The 23,947-nt window shown below is 44.7% G+C and overlaps 1 protein-coding gene across 8 annotated transcripts in view; it reads right to left on the reverse strand.

Moving 5' to 3' along the window:
* Window positions 1-23,947, reverse strand: part of STOX2 (storkhead box 2) — a gene marked incomplete at its 3' end in the record, with an annotated part of 209,569 nt that overhangs the window by 89,554 nt on the left and 96,068 nt on the right. Inside the window, exon 1 of one of the 8 annotated variants that reach the window (XM_082444789.1) lies at window positions 16,425-18,503. The exons of 6 other annotated variants lie outside the window; for them this stretch is intronic. In XM_082444789.1, coding sequence (XP_082300915.1) covers window positions 16,425-16,590 — 166 coding nt within the window. In that variant the 5' untranslated portion in view covers window positions 16,591-18,503. Of the gene's footprint in view, window positions 1-16,424; window positions 22,557-23,947 lie in introns of those variants that run through there. One more of the 8 variants, XM_082444795.1, reaches the window with a different exon arrangement.

A 23,947-nucleotide genomic window follows, 5' to 3' on the forward strand; every position in this document is an offset into this window, starting at 1 on the left:
GACGATCAATTTTTCTTGACTAGAGCTAGAAAAGAACACCAACGGTTCTTAAGAAAAAATTCCTAGTGATACCATACTCAGATTTCAGTTATTCTTGAAACAACTTTAAAAGTGAGTTTTGGACAACTTAGCTTGAGAACAAGATTCAAATTTTTGCCTATCGTATTTCTGCCTAATTTGAGTTCACCTTTTGAGTATTTAGAATACCATCGTCAGACAACTATCCAGAAGATAAAGCAGAATCCACAGATCACCTTCCTGAACACCATCAAGGCCACACCTCCAAATGACATGTTGGCTCCAGCTTCACTCAAAGGGAGAGAAGGATCAACTTCCTTATCACTCTTGATCCTTCTCCTTGGCAAAGTGCCAAGCCTAGAAAAATCCGAATATCTGGTTTTTCCACTTCTGCACTCAGATTAAAGAACACTAGTCATGAAAATACACTCAATCAAATTAAATTAACTTTAAAACTAAATGCCATCACAAATTCATGGTCTTCGGCCTCAGGTGGCCTCTTCAAGCTGCTCATCAGTCCACCCAACACAACCCTCTTCCAGTATCAACACAGCTATTATAACTCTTCACCATTTTGCCCATCACTTCTTCCACCTCTCATAACCAATGGCCGACTTCCCGCTTCCAGAAGGAGACAGACGCCATCAGCCTGAGGGTCCTCAGTATTTTAACCCTGTTACCCTTATGAGCATACCTGTATCCACTCTCCTCCGATCAACTTCTTTCTCTAGGTCCCTCAGTCCATCCTCCCCCCTGAGCCGGGATGATCTCTCTCTAATGCAAATCCCAGCGTCCCCAAAATAATTCTGTGACTCATTATCTTCAGAATGAAACTACAGCTCCTCAGTTTGAAATTTAAGATCCGTCTAGATCGTGGCCTCTACTCCCATTTGCCGTCATCTCCTACCACCCCCAACTAGCCTCCGAAGGGAGAGGTTTGCCTGCGTGAAGCCTCCTCTCTTCAGCCTCTCTCCTCCCAGCTGCACTCCCCGAGTGGCTGACTCCCACCAAAGCTTTAAGGGGACACAGGGCTGAGTGCAGCTCTCCTGAAGTCCTTTCCTGGGCCCTAGGTTTCCATTAGGTGCTCCTGCTTTGCGGGGCCCCAGCACCCCTGACTCAGCTCCACCACCTTGTGTTACAGCATCCTGCCACTGCTTCCCAGGTGTCTCCACTTGGAGACTGTGGGCTTTGCGAAGGCAAGAACTGATGGTCATTCTCTAAAGCCAAGTCCATGTGTTCAGGCCCTCACACAAGCACTAGGTAGTGTTTGTTATACGTGAGAGGAAGTACGTGAATAAGTCAATGAATGAGCAGAAAGGCCCACTGTCCTGGGCGAGGAATGCAACATCAGTGGCTACGACACCTAACTGTCCATCAGAACTGCCTAGGGAGGCTTTTAAAAACACAGAACTCTGGACCTCATCTCACACCTACAAATCTGAATACTGGAGGAATGAGGCCAAGACGTGTATCCGCTTAACAAGCTCCCTGGATGATTCTGCAGAAGGAACCAGCTCAACGCTGGTCCACAGGCGGTGTCTGGGAGCCTCAGTCTACACAGACTGTTCCTGCTGTGGCTGCATCAGGCGAGGATATCTAGAAGGCAAGGACAGTAGCAACTCAGGGCCGATACTGCCAAATGCACCACAACTTCATGCTGCCCCCTCATTAGCTCCTGGTGGGAACTTGTGACTTTTCGCAAGTCCCACATTTGCTTTCTGCAGCTTCCCACCAAGGAGATGCCAGGCTCTCAACTAGGTTTTAAGCAACCCGAGGGGAAGGGCTCACATCTTTACATCTCACAGCAGGGTCTCCTGTCACATGCTGCAAACAGGAATAGCATTTGAATTAGTGGTTAACTTCACCCATACTGAAGGCTGTCTCTCATTTGGGGGAAAAAATAAGAACACTGTATTCAAATAAAAAACATAAAAAACAGGAACCCTTTTGTTGTATTAGCTCACCCTTTACCTTCCACTGTGCTTATTAACCAGGGGATTGAGACCTTCCTATAAAGAAAGCCTCCAACACTCATCCTGTTTCTCTGTGTGAGAGACAACTACACAGAGATCACTCCAATTTCCTTTCACTTTCCCAAAAAGAAAGATCGTCTGGAGCCCAGTGAAGCTATGAATATCTACACCTCCTAAACTCCATGACTAAGACTATCTCACATCCATTAGGATGGCCGGAAGGAAGGAAGAAAGGAAGGGAGGGAGGGAAAAGAAGAGAAGAGCAAAGGAAAAACAGAGAAGAACAAGTGTTGGCAAGGATGTGGAGAAATCAGAACTCTTATGCACTGTTGGTGAGAATGTAAAATGATGCAACTGCTGTGGAAAACAGCGTGACAAGTCCTCAAAAAATTAAACATAAAATTATCACGTGATCCAGCAATTCCACTTCTGGGTATACATCCAAAGGAACTGAACAGATATTTGTATACACCAATATCCATAGCAGCATTATTCACAATTCACAAACTCAAGTGTCCATGAACTGATGGATAAACAAAATGCAGTCCACCAGTGCAATGAAATATTAGTCAGCTTTTAAAAGGCAGGAAATTCTGACACATGCTACAACGTGGATGAATCTTAAGGACATGATGCTAAGTGAAATAATCCAGTCACGAAAGGACAAATACAGTATGATTCTGCTTATGTGAGGTACCTAGAATAGTCAAACGCACAGAGACAAAAAGTAGAATGGTGGTCGCTGGGGGCTGGGGAAGGAGGGAACGGGGAGTTATTGTTCGATGGGCGCAGAGTTTCACTTCTGCAAGATGAAAAGAGCTCTGGAGATACATGGCGGTGATGCTGGTTGCCCAACAACATGAATGTAGTTAATGCCACTGAACTACACACTGAAAAATGATTAAGATGGTAAATTTTGTGTTATGTGCATCTTACCACAGTGAAAAAACAAGATTAAAAAAATACATGACTAAGAATGAGCCTATAGAGTTAAATATTCTTGTACCTGAGGGGTCATCTCCCCGCAGCAGCAGAGCACAGTGAATTTGTGAAAGTTCTAGCTCAGATGAATGTAATTTCCATACATTTAATTTACTGCATAGTGTTAAAACCCTTTTCTTTAAGGAAGCGGTTTACTAATCAAATCTCTCCCAGATTGCCTTCTTGGCAATAAGAAGTTAAAACAATAGTTACGTAAATATTAAGAAATTCTAATCCTAGGAAATTGAATACAAGTAAATTTGACCTTTTTCATTCTGTGAGTTTATTTTGGTGCCTTGAGTCTAAAGTTAAAAACACAGAGAAACCATAAATTACATCTTTTAATTTAAGAGCTGACAACTTTGTGTTATATTTGTTTGGTATTTTAAAGTCTAGTATATAGAGAATTTTAAGCGTTCACTAGTTAACTAGCCATAAAATGGGGGGTGGGTTAAGAAGAGATATAATTTTTAACTATTACGTAGTGTCTAAAAGCAATTTTTGTTTTTTTGAAAATACACAGTATATCATAAAGCTTTGGGACTGTTCTTAAATAGTCTAAAGAATGGGAGTTTGCTCCTGTATTTGTATTACTTTAAATATTACATACTCCAAGGATTATGCAGGTGCTAAATTCTGCAAGTCCTCCTACTAGCAGAAGTACTAAATGGAGATTATGCATTCATATTATTCACATTCATTCCGTTGCCATGGGTTACTGAACTCACCCTCCTTGACCACTGAAAAACTAGGAGAAACTGTAAAGGACTTTCTCAGTGACGCTCCTATGGGGAAATCACAAGGACAGTTTTTTTCTTTTCCCCCAAATCGAAGATTTTATAAAACACATCTGATGTGTTCTAAACCAGTTAACTGACTCTTATCAAAGATATAGTTCATTTACTCAGTTTTAACCATCGATACTTTTTTTAAGTCATATCCACCAAAATTCCTAGTTTATTATTGTCTTGACTACCTTGGACTTAATCCTATCTTATACCATTCAGACCCATATAACTCCTCCTTTTTTGACCCCCGATAGCATTATTTTAAATTATTGTGCTGGGTACTGTCAAATTATTCCATTATTTGGACCCTGGCCTATTGGGATGCGCAGAATGACTGTTCAGTGTAAACTCTTACAACAGATGGCAAAAGTTAGACGGCACGAAATCTCATGTTTCTTCAGTTTTTCCTAACAGAAAAAGTACAGAAGAGAATGAGTCAGCAGAAGAAAATGGTTTACAAATGAATGAAATTATGTTTACGTGGGGGGACTTGTTTCCATTTGAAGTTTCAAACGTTCTTGTCCGGTGCCTTTTGTGCCTAGGAATTGTGCAATCCCAACGATTTCATCTCCTCCAAGAATCAGGGGTGTTCACTGCAGGACGGACAGTGCCCGATAACACCGGGCCAATTAAGACAGCGAGGAACTCACAGCGGACGGATGAGACACCCCCCTCCAGCGTGACAAGAAGAGGAAAGGTAAGAAACAGCAGCACAGAACTACTCCAGCAATAGCCCCCCGCGCCCCCCAGCGCCCTGTCAGGTTTTAGGAGCCTCTACTGCTCTTTGGGCAAAGCAAGGTAACTCTCAGAACATCAGCTGGCAGAGTAGAGATTCTTTTCCGATAACATACGCAAATATTTGAGGTGAGACTCGTTAGAATAGGCAGGGAACTCTGAAATCTTTCCTCTCAGTACAAGCCAGGCCTCTCAAGCGAGCTCCTTAGGGCAAGTGCAAGATGAACCACTGGGGTAGTGAAAGAAAATATTTAATGTTTACATAAAAATAAGAAGTTAATTTTACTAACAGGTGGCATATAGACCAAGAGTCGAGTACATACAAGATTTAAAGCGTATGTGTGTGTGAGTGTGTATGCACGTATAAAATCTCAGTGCTGTCGTCTGTGATGCTTCAAATGTTCATTAGTGGCTGCCTCCACTAATGGTTGTTCTGAGACTACATGAGGTCATTCTCACGCGCTGGCTGGTACCAAGTACATGCTCAAGAGACACTGGTTCCCTTCCTTGTGGGGGAAGTGAACTGGGGGTAAAAAGGCTCCCTCTTCATGTCTACATTTCAGGAGCACACGGGAACTCTGTTATCTTGATAGGAAGCATGTCCTCAGACCAACAGAGGAAGGCTGTGCTCATGGCCCAGGACCTTTGACCTCCGGCTTCCCACCACCAGGCTCAACAGAAACCTTCCAGGGCCTGTCTACACAACACTGTGTAAGGATTAACCACACCTCTCCTCGGCCCTCAGCACAGCCCCAGCCCAGTGACACTCTGCACGGCTTCACTGGAGAGAACGTGCTTTCCCACCTCTGGCGGCACTTGACAGTGCAAACCTCCATTTCTGGCCCTTTAGCTCAGGACGGTACACCATCACGTACTCTGCCTTTGGCATCCTGAACAAATGTCCTTTGAAATTCTCCACATGTTGAAACCACCCACGCCAAGCAGGGTGCAACATACGGGAAAACAAGATCTGCAATCTCCCAAAACCATGCTTTTACTAGCAAAAGCCAAGGCTTTTGTCATACCGTGGCTCTACAATTAGGGGAGGCTTTTGAAGTTCAATTAGTCGGCCGCAACCATATAAGGCAAGCTACTTAATATATCAATACTTGAGGTTCTTCTTGAGCTATTTTCCCCGGACTTGCGGGCAGGGAGAACTGGGGAGGGGCAACGTGTTGAAGATGGGAAGCTTTGGATTCCCAAATCCCGGCCGGCCAGGGTCGGCGCGTCTGTCTCTACAGTGAGGTGAAGCGGAGGTGGTGGCAGCTTTGAAAGCTTCGGAGGAGGGAAAACCCTCTCTCCTCCTCCAGCTCAGGCTGTCATCCCAGAGCCCCGAGCCCTGCTGCCAAACCATCTGCTAGAAGGAAAGCTGCTGAAACCTTAACACGTGAAAAGCGGATCCCGAAGTGCGGCTCTCCCTTTCCGCAACCCAGGGGGGCGTGCTGACCTGAGATTCCGGGGGACCATCACTACTATCTAAAACTCACCAAGGGAGGAACATGCACTTGATTTGGAAGAGAGGAGGCACTGGGCTGCCCTTGAAAGATGTACCTTAGCCTCCCAGCTTTCCTTCCTCATGTTGCGTTTCTGTGATACTCCTTTTATTGCAAACGCAAACGCATACACACCGCTCAACCATCACCTTGGAAGAGGCTTTTTCTCTTTACCTTATTTGGAAAAGTCCAAATCAATATCTCTGATTAGACGGGGCACCATTTCCCTGATTTTATGTGAAGCCAAGTTCTCTTAGATTTCTAACTCACAGGAATACTGAATATACAATGATTCTCCACCACGCTTCCTAAGATGGAAACTCCAGGACAAGTGAGCCCACTTAGGTAAATGAATTAATTCTGTGGATTTCTTAGAAGACCACATACCCAAATCAATAGGTAATGGAATATTTGATTTGTGATTAAATGAGGACCAAAGTATAAGAATCAGATTGAACTCTGATTTTTTTAACTCTAACCGACCCTGGACAAGTCGCCTGTCATCTCCCTTCTTCTACAGCCTCAGGTGTAAAATATTTAGGAGCGGGTCACTCTCGTAGAGTCATGTCCCCAAAGAAATAATAATACAGTAGCAAAAATGTACTAAGTTCTTACTATGCGTCAGGCACTCTGCTAATTATTTTACATGCATTTGCTCATTTAATCCACATAGCAACTATAAATTAGATACTACTGTATCCTCATTTTATAAATGAGAAAGAGGGTACATTGCCAAGATTACACAGGCAGCAGGTGGGTGCCAGGACACCGATGTCCTGTCTGACTTCAAAGCCCTAAATCAAAAAGCTCTGCGACTACATAAAGGCACTTTATGAACCTAAGAAGCCACTATTACAAATGTGGAAAAATCCACCTGACACTACAACCATCTTCATTGTTCGGCTCTTCCGGGCATGTTCAAGTCCTCGGCTAAGTGGACTTTTCAAAACTTTTTATTTTTTTTAAGATGATCAACAGCTGTCCATTGCCTTCATTATAAATAACCACTTAGCAAGTGTGGGGGGGAAAGATGGTCCAAACACTCCTTTCAATTATTTTAAAACCAATCAAAATGAAAATTCAAACGAGTTCATTAGGTTCACAGGAAGCCCCACTATAATTACAAGCCAGGCCAAAGAGGCTTCCTCGAGAGCTAAGACTGGAGATGAGTTTTATTTTATTATTTTATTTTATTTTATTTTTGGCCACGCTGTACAGCTTGCGGGATCTTAGTTCCCCAACCAGGGATCGAACCCCGGCCCTCGGCAGTGAAAGCGCCGAGTCCTAACCACTGGACCACTAGGGAATTCCCTGGAACTGAGTTTTAAACACTAAGTAGCTAGATGCAAGGAAGAGGGAAACTGGGTGTTATTGGAGAGATGGGAACAAGGACCCCGGAAGCTTTTACAAAATGAAGCCAACGTGGTTGCAAAGTAAAACTCAACTATACTTCCTTGGGTAGCTTATATGCAATTTATTCTTGACAGCATACTTTGCAGTGACAACTTTGAGATCCTGTTGAGAGTCTGTTTGCTTCCTTTGGGGTTCTTCCATTCTTATGCACGGAAACCAATGCAGTGCTTAACGTATATTAATTCACATAATTCACCCCAAACCTCATAGATACATACAATTATTATTCCCATTTTGCAGGTAAGGAAACTGAGGCCCTGAATAAATAGGTAATTTATCCAAATTTACCCACTCAGTACTGGAAAGGCTGGATTATGAAGCCATCTGGACTACATGTCTGCTCTAAATCACTCTGTTACACGGCCTCTCCAAAAAGGAATTTACTGAAAAGTATTGAGTAACTCAGGATTGCGGGGAGGCCTGGAGATCCAGGCTTGGAACTCAGCGGCCACGCCAAGCACAAACCCTGCAGCTGGCACCCACCTACACTGCCACACACGAGACGCTGCCTGCAGAACGCCATCTTGCTGCCACACCACTGCCAGCCAAGGAACGTGCCCCAGAGCCCCCCTACCCTGCCCCACAAGCACCAGATGCAGAGTCTGGAAAGCAGTGTGTAATTGGTGAAACCATGACCGTGAGGCAGGCGGGCCAGGACAGCAATTCCATGGCCAAGTTCGGCATCCACATAGAGAAATGAGGTTCTGCCTCCCCGCAAGGTCCATAAGGTGAGTGTATTGGTTTCCTAAGACGCTGAAACAAAGTACCACACACTGGGTGGCTTAAAACAAGAGAAATTTATTCTCTCACAGCTCTGGAGGCCAAGAGTCAGAAGCAGGATTGTTTCCATCTGGAGGTTCTGGGGGAGAATCCCTTCCATGCCTTTCCACTGGCTTCTGGCAGTTGCCAACAATCCCTGTACTGCCTTGGCTTGTAGACCTCTCACTCAAATCTCTACCCCCATCCTCACATGGACGTCTCCCCTGTGTCTGTGTCTCTTTTCTTCTTCTTATAAGGGCATCAGTCACATTGCATTCAGGACCCACCCGACTCCAGTACGACCACGTATTAATTCCATCTACAAAGTCCCTATTTCCAAATAAGGTCATATTCAGGGTTACCAGGGGTTTTCGGGGGGACACGTTCAACCCACAACAGTGGGGAAATACACAGACAGGGGAAGGGGGTTCAGATGCTGGACAGCCAAAAAAAATGACAAGTATCCACGGAACCTCAATTGCTGCGGGGGCCTTCATTTCATCTAATAACGAAATAAATGACTTCAAAGCAAAAGTTGGATGTGTCGAAAGCAATAAATTGGTCTATGAGCTCTCTTAGGGGAATCAACTAGACAGGAACTTGCAGTAGGGGTGAGGTGAGGGTGTTAATTACAAAGCTAGAAGGTTCCTCCCTCTGAAACTGTGGCCATCAGAAGGAGACGGCCAGGCTTAAGCCCTGCTACCTCTAATGCCCACAGGCACCTGCCAGATATTTCTCTTTTATCTTCAAAAAGAGAAAACTTGGCCTGGAGGGGCCATCATGGATTTAAGCAGGAAGATAAATGGAGATTTTAACTGTGTATATGAGTTACCTAAGCCATAAATTTTCAACTAGATCGGTATATGACAGATGTTTGAAATATACATTATTTACATAGCTGGTCTAGTCTTCTGTGCTGCTGCTTGCATAGCTCTGAACTCTTTTCAAACCAGAACTAGAGATACCAAAAGCACATCCCTTTTATCAACACTACAATAGCTTCTGGATAAATGCAAACACTAATCAAAAACATCCAAGCATTAAAAAGCTCTTTACTTTTAGGAAAAGAGAGCAGATGATCTCCAAGCAATCCTAACCTTGAGTCTCCAGGTTTTCAGAAACCTAAGTAGGACCCAATGTTAATGGAATCCAACTGAGCCTCCATCTGCTGGAAATAAAAATAAGCAAGTCACCTGTTCCCCTCTAAGAAGCAGAACATAAAGTACAAAAGCTAAACTATTCCCGTGTTCTCACTAACACTGCTAAGTGGTTGACCCCCAAACTATACCTGGAGCCTCTACCGGTCACGTGAGTGCCTATCTCTCTGCTTGGACAACCAAACCATTACGTCCAACATGGAACTCATCATCTGCTCCATTTCCCCCAGCCTCCTGGTCACTTACTGCATTCTTCCAACAAAAATCTCTGATTCACCTTTGATTTTCTCTCCCCTCTTCAACCCAGTCACTTAGAGGGACAGCCAGGCCCTTGGTCCTCATAGATGCTCCCTTTGCCCTTCATGCCCATCCCTCCTTCCTTGGATACGGGTTTTCACTATGAGGCATGAGTACCACTCAGGTATGTGAGGGCATTTCAGGTGGCACCTGGTTGAATCATTTTTTACTGAAATAGTAATATATGAACTGTAATGGGGGTTAGAAAAATAATTGTCTAATGAAACCCATAATTTCATATAAAATGAAACATTTTTCTCTTTCATCCATTTATATATAGAAGTGGGTAGAGTTAAAGAAAAATATTAAGTAAATAATAGCACAGATAGTATATGGACATGGTTTACAAGTTCTTAAGGGTGGTGTGCTAATGCCTAGCAGTGTTGCGAAACACTGCTCTGGGGTGGTCCCTCATCACCTTACTGCTTGATCACCTCTGTTCCCTCAACCACCTCCCAGCTGGTCTCCTAGCCTCCCAACTCCCATCTCTTCCATCTATCCTGTAAGCCACGGCCAGATACCTCTTCCTAAGATGCTCCTTTCATTATTTCTCTCCCAAACTCACAAATCTGATTCCTACCCCCATAAACTCCACCTACATTTCAAGAGCCCACCCGCTCTAGCTACACGTTATTTCTAGTTACATCCCAAAGTTACAGTATGGCAAATTTCACATTGATGCTTTCCTTGCCAGCTGAATGCCTTGGTTCATACTGCTTCTACAGCCTTCCCCCAGTCCTCCTCCTTCTCTGCTCTTCAAATCCTACCCAGTCCTTCGAGAAGCAAGTAAGCCCTCCCTCCAGGCAGCCTTTTTTATTGACATCTCTCCTCTAAACTCCTATTCCACGTACACCAACCCTATCAACTAGCCCCACTTAACTCTTGATTATATTCCAGTATTTCCTGCTTTCTAATGGTCGACTCATTGAGAGCTGGTCCTACCAACCACAATAGGAAGTCCCTGAAGAGTAGAATCTTCTGTTACAAAAGGATGACTCACATTAGGAGTTCAAGACATTTCTTCAACCAAGTTTTTTAAGAGAAGCCATGTTTTATTCATTTATCCAATAAACATTTCCTGAGTCCCTCATAGGTGTCAAGCTCTGTGGTTGCTGGCAAAATAGAGATGTGAATAAAACACATACTGTAACTGAGGAACTCACTGGCTAGTAAACCCGAGGTACAACACAATGTCACCATGTTGTTGCAACACCAGTACAAAGCAACTGTCATACGAGTGATTCGCTCTAGAAAGAGAAGGGGTGTATGAGCTTGTTCTGGAAGGCTAAACAGGATGAGCCTTATATATTAGCTAAATATCAGACCTTTAAAGATGGGGAGCACACTCTCAGAGGTGTCACATAAATCACAAAAGGCACACAATGGCAACAAGATATTGCAGAAGGTAAAGAGTTTCCAGAGCCTGCAGTGTAGGGTGGTGGGGGAGGAATGGAAGGAGGGTGGGAAAAGCAGGGGAGGTCACGCCGTGAAGAGCCTTGGTCTCAGACTTCATCCATAGGCATGAGAAACATTGAAAAGAGTTGGAAAGTAACATGACCAGTTTTGTTTTAGGAGGCATTAAAAAAATAAAAAACAAAACCCCTCTGGGGACACGTAGAGCAAGAATTGGACATGGGAAGACACTGTAATAGAACAGAAGGATTTCAACAACAGAGATGAAAAGGGAGGGGTAGATTTTAGGAATATTTAGGTGGTAGAAATCAATGGGATTTTCTGGCCAACTGGTTGTGCATTCCGATGTCAAATAAAAATAGTCTGGGGATTAACTACTTAAGGAAAAGTTTACTATCTACTTAAAAAAAAATTACCCATGTCATTTCTCTCCCATGTTACTGTGGTGAAGGTTAAGTTAGCACTGACTATAGTCTATAGTCTTACGAACGACAAGAACCTCTACTCTAAACCTGACAGACCAGGCATCACGCAGTTTCTGTGACTGATCTACAAAGCCTGTCCTAGTTGCAAAAGTCGGCATCTGATCCCACCGGCAAGGATCCAACCAGACTCTGCTCCTTGGTTATATCTGCACTCAGCATAAGCAATCTTGTACCAGAGAACATACAATTGTCTGAATTGCCCTAACTCTCTGGGGCTATAGAGAATTTAAGCCACAATTGCTCTGGAGGTGTAAAAATGCTAAGGTTTTTATACAATATACTCATATTCCTTTTTTCAAATAAAAACGTTCGCAAGAGTGTAAAAGATGTTGAAATACCAAGAGAGGTGACCTTTTGTAAGCACATTCACGTTCTCCTGGGAAATAAAGAATAAAGTCATTCACCACCAAGTGTAATATTCCTCACTTCCACAGGCCTGATGAAAGGAGTCAACACAGGTAGTTTCAAATTAAAGCACAGTTGGAGCAGCGAGGCTGGAAATGTATCTCTGCAAGGAGGTATAAGGAGGCAACAGGATGCTGTTTATGAAAACTTGCATGTGATCAGAACCTGCCAGGGCTTCATCCCTGCCCCCCCCCCAATAGTTTGGTCACCGGGACAAGCCCTAATGCAGCCACTTAATGTAACATCTGGGGATGACAGGAAATAAGACTCCATTGCAAAATGAGCGCTATTCCCACACACCCCACATACGGAAGCACATGACTCCAATAAGCAGAAAGGGCAAAGGTTATTTCTAACGATTTCTGTGCAAGTGCTGAGAAATCCTGGGCTTGCCCATTACAGAGGCGCTGCGGAGCCCAATTCTGTAATGGAAATGCGGGCCAGGAGGGCCCGTTCCAGACGGGGAGAGGTCATGTTACCCGCCAGGGACACAGCTGGTTTGGGGCAGGCCCAGATTAGAACCTCAGGTGCCCATCCACCGCTCCCAGAAAACTCTCAAAATAACAGAACGTAAGGAACTGGGACACACCATCCACTGTGCCCCAGAATTAGTTTCTATAAAATGAAAACTAATAACTCATCAAGGTGGCGTCCTGGCCATTCCTCCCCGCTGATTGATATTAGTTAGATCGGCAGACAAAACTGGTTTATATTTTCTTAAGATGTCAGTTTGCGGCTTGCGTTTTCTTTCTTTTCAAATCCTTTAAAACTGTCTGCCTTATTGTTCCTTAAAATGACAAACATCCATCTAAAAGTACCATGACTTTGGGGGTGTCTCGTTCACAGGGGACACCTTTTATGCACATGCTCCGTAGGACCTTCATAGTGGAAAAAAAATCACTTTCCAATCTTGATCAATGAAATGTCCCCAAACTTGGTGGCATGCCATGTGAAATATAAAGAAGCGGCCATCCCCAGGGCTTGGGGAGAGGAAAGTGAAGGAGCATCATTTGTATAAAGAGGTCACAGTTCACAAGGTCCTGACAGAGAAGGTTCTAACACCTTCATTAACAAAGGTTTGGTGCCTTGAAAATCATTTCATGAAGGTAGGTGAGCACATTTTCATATATAAAGCCCTAAGGATTATACAGCTATTTCCCTCTTTGTGGGGAGTTTTCTTTTCTCTCTAGTTAATTAATATCATAATTTCTAGTTTTAGAAACTGTGGAAGAATAATCGCACGTGCATTTGGCCTAACCCCCTTTCTTATTCAGCTCATGGATGCACATTTTATTATTCATCTTGATTTGAACAAAAGGCAAGATCTTCCCCCCTTCTGCTCAGAAACTACCTTTGGGAAATTAATATTCAAGATGAACAATGAACTCATCTCATGGCCTGTGAACTTGCTGGTTGCCAGGAGGCCTGTGAATTCTTAGGATTATTTTCGATTTGGTAGCATGAATCAGGGGCTTAAATAGTCATATAAGGCATGGTCTTCAAAATTTGAAGTTTCAGAATTCTCTATCTAACTGTCCGTTTGTAGGATCTCTTTAAGTTTGATATGTGTCTATTCTAACCTCTTGAGCTTAAGTGTAGTTTATCCCAAAGGTACGTGAAAAAGCCAAGGCTAAATGTCAAGCCTGTTGCTATAAATCACATTTCAAACTGGTAGTTACTTATTAGAGAAAAAACACTGTTTGAAAAGGTTCTGTCTCATTAGAACGCGATTATGGAATGCCTATAATTTTGGCTTAAATAAACAGAGTTAAACTTGAAATACCTACTGTGCGATAGTAGGCCAGATCAAAAGGACAGCTATTCAAATTTCCAAGGACCTCTCCTTTCCTAAAGTTTAAAAAAAAAGTGATTTTCACCATATTTTTAAGGAATATTTGTTGGAGGGGATTTCTCTTTCACCATATTTTTAAGGAATATTTGTTGGAGGGGATTTCTAAAAACAGTCTCAACTGAAGTTATTTTAAGTCATTTAGTATTTCTCTGAAGAAGCTTATCTTGTCCTTTGAACCCAACAAAAAAAAACTCTTTTTACTGAGAATAAGTATGACAAATACTAGTAGCTATTATGGCAAAACGACTGGACAAACAGAAAGAAGAAGTATGAAAAGCTTCATGTGTTTCTAAGCTGCTTCATTTTCTATTTCATTTTATGTGACAAAGGCTCTGTTTGTATCCAGAGTCACTAACTTGATATAAGTGGGCTTTCTTACATTTGTTAAGGGCAAGACAACTTCTCCCAAATGATCTCAAAGTGCCTCAATATACCATCTATTACTATCAACACTGGTATTTGGAAAGGAACCATATTTGAAAAGGAAATTGACAAGCTACTCTCAATCTCCCCCAAAAAGATGTGTATGAGAAAGATTCCACCTACTCTCCCAGTGTTCATTGTAGGTGTTGTCTTAATATTTATTTTATCCTTCCATGAGCCCCAACCCTTTTTATTATACATATTGGCTAATAATTAAAATAAAGAATAAATAACAGCTTCCATCCTTGGACAAAACCATATTATATCCAACCCTGCAGCCCCATGAGAATCTCGCAAGGCACTTTGCTTGAGGTGGGGGGAGACTCCATAAAATGCTGAATGAATAACACAGCTCTTCTTCCCCCACCTTCTGGTTTTCTTTTCTCAGTAGTAACCTAACATGAAATCTGCACAGACAACCACCAACCTGAAACAGCTGATCCTTCACTATCCCCATAGGACCAGCTTACTATTTACAAGTCAAGAAATAAGAGAATCAAAGAAAATGAAAAGCTACTACCTCAAGCCCTCAAAAATGCCTTGAAAAACTGGCAATAGCAGAGAAGTTCTTTAGCAACGAATAAAAATGTGATCATAATGATGCTATGACAAGATAGGTGAAAACAGGCTCCATGGGAACGTGCCTGAAATCATTACAGAGTCTTGCAGGTCTGTTGAAGACATTATGGCCACCTGCCCTCCTACAGCCTCACTCTTGGTATCAGTACTGATTCCTGAAGAGGGGCAAAACAGAGGCAAAACTATTCAGTGTGGAATGAAGACATTCAAACCCCAAGGATATGAAACCTGAGATTATCTGAACACTCAGTGTAGACATGGGTTTATGGACATACGTGTTTTGAGGTTACACTTGGATTTAGGTGTATTTCAAAATTTACTGCCACCAGCCTGAAGAATAAAGCGACCACAGCAGTGACTGACTTCAATTACTGAAGTATAAACTGTAGTTGTCACTTCCTTTACAAATCTGGCTTTTCATGACAGGGAAAATCAAGGGAGGCTTATTGCCAAAACAGTACATCCTTATGTCACCAGATTTTGCTGTAAAAAAGACGGTTATTTTATTTAGGTTTTATACTCACGGAAATGCGCTCACAAGACATTTTTAAAGCATGAGATACTGGTCCCAGTTTTTTTTTTTTTTTTTAAAAAAAACCTTGCTGTTTTAGGAGAAAGATAGTAGAGCTAGACTTTGAGTACCAACTGCAAGCTTAAAGCAATCTTCCCAGGATTTAGAGTGATTTGGTATAGGATGTGTTTTCAAATATCATCTCGGTTTTCCCATGAAATTTTGTTTAGAAGAAAATGAATTCATTCAGAATGAAAAACAAACAAACCAAAATTGGTGTCTTACACATCATTATATACAAGTGGTCAACAGTAAGTAAGGAGAAAACGAGAGGAGTTTCAGGATTTTCCTCCTTCAGCGTTTCAAGTATTTTATCCCTGGGTTTCCAAGTCACACAGCAAAGCCATCCGCTGTATTTCCAAAGGGAACTAACTGGCGCCTTCAGAAATTCTTCTATGCCTTTTAAGATGAAATCCTTCATTCCCGTTTACCGTTTTGTTTGTCCTTCCTGTCTGACATGCAAATACATGACACAGCCTCCATTCTTTCCATACAACCTGATTCAAAGCAACATATGTTAAATCCACACAAAATCATGTGAGCCTTCAATCCGCATACACACCATTACCCCACCGAATGCATTCAATGAGCTGCAACACAGTTCCCTGCGTGCAAGCAGACCAGCCTGAGACCTCTTCCCTGACTCAAACCATCCAGAACTGTGCATGGAACCTGTTCCCTTTTAAGAAAGAAAGGCTGTTTAAATACCCACTAGGATAATAACTGGCCACAATGCGGGAGCGAGCAAGCCCGATACTGCGGGCAACGGCGGACGCAGGCTCTTCCACAAGCTCAGGGAGGCTGGGCGCCCGAGCTGGCGGTCATTTATCTGTGCAGCCAAAACGCCCGGCACGTCCCCCTCCCAGATTTCACCTAACTAATAGCTCTCCAACCCCATATTGAGAGGGCCTGCTGTGGATCTTGCGGAGGTACAAAATGGTGGATGTGAGCTAATTTTTTTCCTGCTTTCCCCATAACTTATCGCATCCATCACCGCCCGTCCTCCCGGGGAAGCACCCCGGCCGCGGCGCCCGCAGCACGCCCCGCGGCCCCGGCCTGGGGGCAGGAACGCGGTTACCAACCTGATGTCATGTAGCCCCGCGAAGCCTGGGGCGCGAAGGCCGTGGGGAAGCGCTTGTGCAGGCGGTAGTCCTTCTCGCTGCGGGACCTCATGCGGTCCGAGGCCCGGTCCGAGAAATCCGAGCTAGGCCAGGCTCGCCGCAAGGTTGTGCTCCGGGTCTTCTTCATGGTGGGGAGGGCGACCCGCTGCCCCGATCCTCGGGGCCTCAGCGCCGGGGCGCAGCGCGCGGCTTCATCCGTCTACGGCGGGCACGACCCGGGCGGACTCTGCGCGCATTTTCCCAGCCCCTCCTCGTCGGCGTCTACACCGCCAGCGGCGGGTCCGGCCCTCCCCACGCCCCCACACCCCCCCACGGCGAAGGCTCCGATTTTACACACGTCCCACAATGCATTACACTTCATTTGCAATCCGGCCGGCTTATAGCTTCCAGATTCCTGGGGGGAAAGGCACGTTAGGAGGCTCTCCGGCCAGAAGGAGGCGGGGAGGGGGCGGGCGGGGTGAGGGCGCCGAGACTTGCAGCGTGAAAGCAATGGGAGCGCAGACAATGGCCCGATTCAGCGCAGGAGTGCTTAGCCAACTGTGAGCCACGGCACAAAAGACCCAAACAAATGAGGAAGCCCAGGCCTCCGGGGGTGACCCGGGATCGGGCGCCCGGGAAGCCGGAGGGGCGGCGGCAGACCCTCTCCGCACCGGGCGGCTCAGAGCGAGGCGTGGGGATGACAGCGTCCAAGTCGTGTCCCCCTGGGCCTTTCAGCCGCGCGGCCCGCAGTCCCGGGCGCGGGCGGGCTCTGCCTCCCCTGCAGTCCTCGGGAGGCAGTCTTCATTACAGAGGCTCGGACGGGGGGCGCGTGTGCACAGGATCCGAGCAGGCTCTGCGGTCAGCAGCTGCGGCGGCGGGCTCCTGCCGAATCCAGGAAGAGTCCTCGCGACTGCAGCGCCTCGTCGATCTTCCTCCTTCCAAGGCTCAGGGTGGTGTGCGTGCGTGTGTGCGTGTGCGCGCGCGCGCCGACACGCATGTGCCCCCCTACACGGGCATGCTCCTACTTACTGGCCGCGGCGGCGGCGGGAGCCATGGCTGCCAAGGATGCGGAGCCCGCCGATCGCCCCCCGCACGGCGGCACCGCTGCTCAGTCGCGAGCGCGCAGAATGGCTATTGAAGGACAGGAAGCCGGGAAGCCGCTCAGCTTCATGCTAATCACCGAGCTGCCTTAAGTTAGAGCACGGATCCTGTCAGGCTTCTCATTTTCATGTAAAACACCCTGCGGCGGCTCTGGGACTTGGCTGGTACCCCAGCCAGGAGTCCGCGCTCGGATATTTACATATTTTTAGGATGGCGCCTCCCGCTTGCAGAAAGGGAGAGAAACCGCTCGGTGGGAACAGGGCAGTCTGCGGTGCCCTGCCTTGCCCGCCTGCGCCAATCCCGGAGGCAGCTAGATCCGGGGGAGGGGGCGCCACCCGCAGCTCCGCCGACAGCCGCAAACGCCCGGGCACCTGGTCCACGCCGCCTGGAGAACGCAGCGAGGGCGGCTCCGGCTCTTCCTCGCTGTCCCCCGAGCCCCCGGTGTCAGTCACTACCAGCCCGCTAACCTGCATTCAGGTCCACAGCCCCACTACCCGGCTCGGCTCGCCTCTGCACAGCTGTTTCTGGTCCAACAACCAATCGCTAAAGGACAACAATGCGCGCGGCGCGGGAGGGGAGGAGGGGGCGATGCGCCGCCCCGGCCGAGGCGCCGGGCCCGGGATGCCGGGCCGGGACGCGGAGGTCACCGCGAGTTAAAGGCGCGCGGCCACATTGCGGAGAACCCCGACCGCGCTGCGCTGCGGCCGTTTTCTCAGCTTGGCTTCTCGTTTGGGTTTCCAACAACGCTTAGGTGTTGTGAACAAAAATAAACCCGATTCTTCTTACGTCTTTGCGCTTTTTTCCATTTGTGACGATGCAACGTTCAAAATCATGTTTTATGCTGTTCTACATATTCGCAAGTGCCAAGGTACTGAGACAGGGATATGAAATCTTTATGAAGCTATGATCTTTTCAGGCTGATACTGCAAAAAACAACACCCCCCCCAAAAAAACCCACACTGGGTTCTAAATGGTTAGGATTCAGGAGTTTTAGCAAAATTTGGTGCTTTTCCAAGGCTTTAATTCTTTGCGGGGAGGGTGAGCAAGGTTCTCGAAGAACGACACAGAAGGGGGCGAGGTTTCAGCAACAAACATTATAGAATCTAGAACTTCCATTCAATATCTCAGGGCTGCCCTCTGTAACCTGGGGCCAGTGTAACTGATCTATCTCCCGGGAAACCGGGGGTAAACAAACAAAAATCACTAAGCACCTTGTATTTACACTAATCAAAATTTATTACTAACCGTAAACCAGTTAGCTAATATTCAGTGACATTTTTTAAAAGTTAGAAAAGGACAGTCTCCCAAAAGGCACATTTTGCTAAAATGTCTTCTTACTGTAAGAGGACTGCTAAGAACAGAAAGCCTCCAGCTTTAGAAGCTAAAGAAGACTAAATGTGTAAAGAACCATCAAGGTAATAAAAAATAATTGTATTAATGAATGCATGAGATAGTGACATTTACATATCTCAATCCAATTCAACAATTACCCTACATCCCATGAGCCAAAAGTGGTTATATGAATGATTATAATGGTTACGACTGAAGGCTAATGGTGATTGCTGTGACAACTGTGATACTTATTCATTTAGCAAATGATTTTTGACTGCCTAGTATATGCTGTGATGGGTGCTGGGCAAACAGGACATCACACATGGCCCCACGTAACTTATGGTCTAGGTAGTAAGCAAATAAATGCACGGATTGTGTTAAGGTCTACAAAGAAGAATCACCTCTATGAAAAAACGACAGTTAATCTGAGACCTACAGAATGTGCAGTCATCCAAGCAAAGAGTGGGGAGAGTGATGTTTCAGAAAGTGGGAACAGTGCATGCAAAGGCCCTGAGGTGGGAAAGAATCTTGGCTTCTGTTGGAAGAAGTGAAAGGCGGCCAGTGTGGCTGGAATTGGAGCATAAGAGGAAGGCGTGTGATGAGATCATGGATGAAGCCAAGAGCCGGATCATGCAAGGACTTGCAGGCCATGTTAAGGGTTTTGTATTCTATTGTATTATGGGAGCCACTGAAGGGTTTTAAGCAAAGAAGCAATGATAGTTTTAGAATTTCTATATAAAAGGGGCTTAGAAGAGGGATTCTGTTTAGGGGAGGGGTCAGCCAGGACTTTTCCAGACTGTAAATTTGAATCGCACTTGACTTAAAACTGAGAAAATATTCATTGTGCATCTGAAGGGATGGGGGTGGGTTGATGGATATTTTGGGAGGAGAGCTACAGCTCCACTCAGCTGCCTCTGAATGCTGGCCTTTGCAGAGCAGCGATATCACCCAGTGTCTATACGCAACAGAATGCTCTTGGAGCCAAAGCCAAATAGCCAGACACAGAAGAATCAGGCGGTAAATAGGCTGGGTTAGCTGAATCGAATCAGATAGTAAAGTAGGAGAGGTAGAGACAGTTAAGTAATTTATCCATCCAAATTAAGTGGCAACATCAAAAGAAGTTATGAAGGTAAGACTTGAATCTAGCAAACAACATACTGTGAAACCAACCCTATGTAAAGAAAGTGGAATCCTGTTATTACAGCCACTGTTAAAATCAGACTCAGTGTGTCCATCTGTCCTATGGAAAGATTCACTCTGGTCATACTCAACCCCTAGGTCCCTAGTCCTAGTTTCAAATCTCTCAACCTACTTGAGACAATCAAGTATCTGGATCTTGAACTGTCCATCAAGCAAGCTCAGTTGTGTAATCCCAGTTTTTCCTAGTAGGAAAGTTTAGAATTAAACAGCAAAATGATACAGCAAATCACTTTCACAGTACTTGTAATTTTTTAATCAGGCTTAAGAATAATTTGTACATTCGGTATTTACACATCAGATAGAGATACTAATTAGACACACATTTGCTTTGTGATTCTAATTCAAATGTATACAGTTGGCCCTTGAACAACCAGGTTAATTCAAGTATAATTTATAGCAGCCATCCCATCCACGGTTCCTCTGATTCAATCAACCACGGATGGACCATGTGGTATTTACTATTGAAAAATACCCACGTATAAGTGGAAATGGGTAGTTCAAACCTGTGTCGTTCAAAGGTCAACTGTAACTGATTTTAGACTTGTAATTTTAAGTTGAAAGGTAGAAGAATTTTGACTTTGACGTGCTCCTCATTTAAAACTTTGGTTTATTAGATTTACAAGAGTTGAATGAATTTAGTAGTTACCAGTATGTAAACTCCATGAAGGCAAGGGATGTTTTCTGTTTTATTCGTTGCAGTTCATTGTTCTGCTTTGTTCATAGCTGTGTCCAGTGGCTCACAGTAACTGGCCCAGATGTGATGACTAATGAAGCCTGATTAAGTACTCTGAAGAATCTGGTTTGAAATTTTCCATAACCGTGTTTCTAAATGGGGCTAATTATTGAGTAAAACGACTTTAGTCTTCAATCTGAGTTGATCAAATGTTTTTCAAAGGCCCCCTGAGAGTTACAGTTTTAATTTTATTATTTTTAAAATACCAAATTTATAAACTGAATACATTGAATCTAAAAACTGAAGGAAATTTGATTTTCCCATTTGTATCTCTAATCAAGGAAAATTTGATATTTTGAATTTGTATCTCTGGTATACTGAACATTCATTAAAGGCCTAAATGTAAGTGATCTTTGCTGTGCACAGAAAGCCCCACTTTGGTATGGTAAGAGAGCTAAGTCCGCAGAAAGGAAATAGGTGTTTATGTATTTACATATGTCTGTGATATATGCATCGAAGTTTGTGATTAAAATATTTGTTAAATAAAAATCAAAATTCTGAGTCTGATAGTCATTTATCTTGCTGCTGCGTCCTGAAACATAATTTGAAAAAGATATTAACAGTTTCATTTGACAAATGTGCTTTTAGTCAAAAAAAATACATATACACACCTTAAAATTGGGCGGTTGTGTGGCCCAGGTTAAGAAGCTAAATGGAATCTGGAAATGAATGTGTCCCAAAAGGACGAGGGCTTTTTCAGAGGCTTTCGAGCTGGAAGATTGGGAGTATTTCTTATGTGACGCATATATACACTCATATATTTGCATGTATGTACGTATGCACATTCATATGACCTGGGCCTCCAAAAGCAGCTAATAAGGTAGCTGACCATGTACTTGGTAGATACATCTTTGTCCTCCTTTGCCCAGGCTCCAAACTGCTAGTTATAATTTTATCAGAAAGCTTGAGCATTTACTGTCTTTCTGAGAAGACGCTCTCTTCTTATGTGGACCACCAGTGTGGTTGCCAGGGCGGTGGTCACGCTGCTGGCATGCAGGTCTGCAGCTCCCAATAAACAATGTGCTCTGGGGAACCCTTGTCCTGAGATACATTAACAAATGTGACTTGGAAAGAGGGTTCCATTATAAATTCAGAAGATGTGTTAACGTTACAACAGGCCTGCTGGACTTCTCAGAGCCTTTCATGTGCGAACGCACCTTATAAATCTACCAAAAAAAAAAAACAAACAAAAAAACCAACTGCTCATCAAGCTCTAATCATAGGACCACCTGTTGCTGGAGCACATTTTGGCAAACAGATCTAGACAGGTGGTGGGAGGTGATAAATCCATGGCGTAAAACATGTTTTGGAGAAGTCCTAAGAATGATGAGACTGAGTATATATTGGTCTTTGCACCCCTATCAAAATCTAAGCTGAATTTCCCTTAGTCTCTCCATTCAGGTACATCGTCACCTGTAACCCACTGCCGACGGGGCTATAATGAATAATGGTGGTCAATGAATTCTACTCCCAAAGAAAGCAATTATTTGGGGATGGAGGAACTCACCGAGGAGAAGTAACTCAAGGGGGGCCTGAGGGTTTGGGAGGACGGAGAGGCTGGAGTAGGCTGGCAGGGTGATGGCATCCGCCTCCAGGCCAGACTAAGCGAAGTCAGAGTAATAGAGGGCGGTGCGGGTGGGGATGCCAAGGCGAGCAGGCATTCACGGCTTTGCTGGGGGCCTGGGAAAAGTTCATCTTTGAGTTCCACTGTTTCAATTGTCACGGTGATAAGCTCTCAAAGTGAAGATCTGAGGTAAATATATAAATGTTCCATTTCACTGCTGGCAAGCGGAAGGCATCAAGAAAAAAATAGCCAATTTTATTATTACGCTTGATCACTAACGGGGGTGGGGGGGCACTTAAAAAACCTGAATCCTGTCTAGATCCTTTTGTTCACCTATGCATCCTGCTTTGCATCAAATAACAAAACAAGCTGAATTCCAGTGGGGGCCAGCAAGGAACACTGATACCATACCGTGGGTGCTACTGAGTTAAACAGCTGAAATACAGAGCCTCCACAAACTGGGTTTAGGAAAAAAGAAAGAAGACAACACCCAGCCACAGCTAGCGTGTATTCAAGAGCTGCAGCATTCAGTGGTGCCCAGCACACCCTGCTCAAACTGGAGCAGTTACCCAGGGTCACGAACGGAGTCCAGAGAAGGTAGAAACAACCTGTGTCCGTCAACAAATGGGAAGAGCAGATGTGAGGAAATTCTGACACAGGCTACAACATGGATGAACCTTGAAGGTCTTATGCTAAATCGGCTAGACACAAAAGAACAAATACTGCATGATGCCTCTTAGATGAGGTCCTTAGAGCAGTCAAATTCAGAGACAGTACAATCACCCTTGTCAGGGCCCGGGGGAAGGGGAGGGGGAGTTAGGGTTTAATGGGTATCGCGTTTCAGTTTGGGACGGTGATGAAGTTCTGGAGATGGATGGTGGTGATAGTTGCACAACAACGTGAATGTACTTAAGGCCACTGAACTGTACAGAAAGAATTAAAGGAGTAAATGTTACGTATATTTTATGCAATTTAAAAGATAAAAAAGAATAGAGTCCGAGAAGCAAAGGCACAGTCAGGAAGTGGCTTTGTGTGGACGGGCTGGAAGACAGGCTGCTGTGAGCTGGTCCTTTCACCCGCACACACGGGGGGCACACAGCCTCGCCTTTTTTAATGTTTGAAAACAAAAGCTGATATCAGGTAGACCGAGACAGACACTGCTCTGTCTTAACCCCTAGAAGTGACTGATTTCCAAAAACTCTCCATCAGACCTCTCTCCTGATCTCCAAATCCTTATTTCCTACTGCCAAGTGAGTATCTTGCCCGGATACTCCGTGGACAATCAAACTGAAGCTGCTCATTACACACAATTAACCATTTTCATCCGCATTCTCCCAACCTCTGGCTTCTTGGAATACATTTCTGGACATGGCGAACGGCACTCCCAGCCATTCGATCTCCCAAAGCGAGGACCTGGGATGCATCAACTGCTTCCTGTCTCTCACTGCTCTCCTCCCATCCATCCCATGCCTGTCACTACACTCAATCCGTCACCAAATTCTTGTGTTTCTACTGCCTTCCTATATCCTGAAGGCCTGAGTCAAGGCACTGGGGAAGGAGAGGGAGGCCAGACAC

Source organism: Balaenoptera physalus (genome assembly GCF_965194825.1).
Source record: "Balaenoptera physalus genome assembly, chromosome: 21".
Taxonomy (NCBI): Eukaryota; Metazoa; Chordata; class Mammalia; order Artiodactyla; family Balaenopteridae; genus Balaenoptera; species Balaenoptera physalus.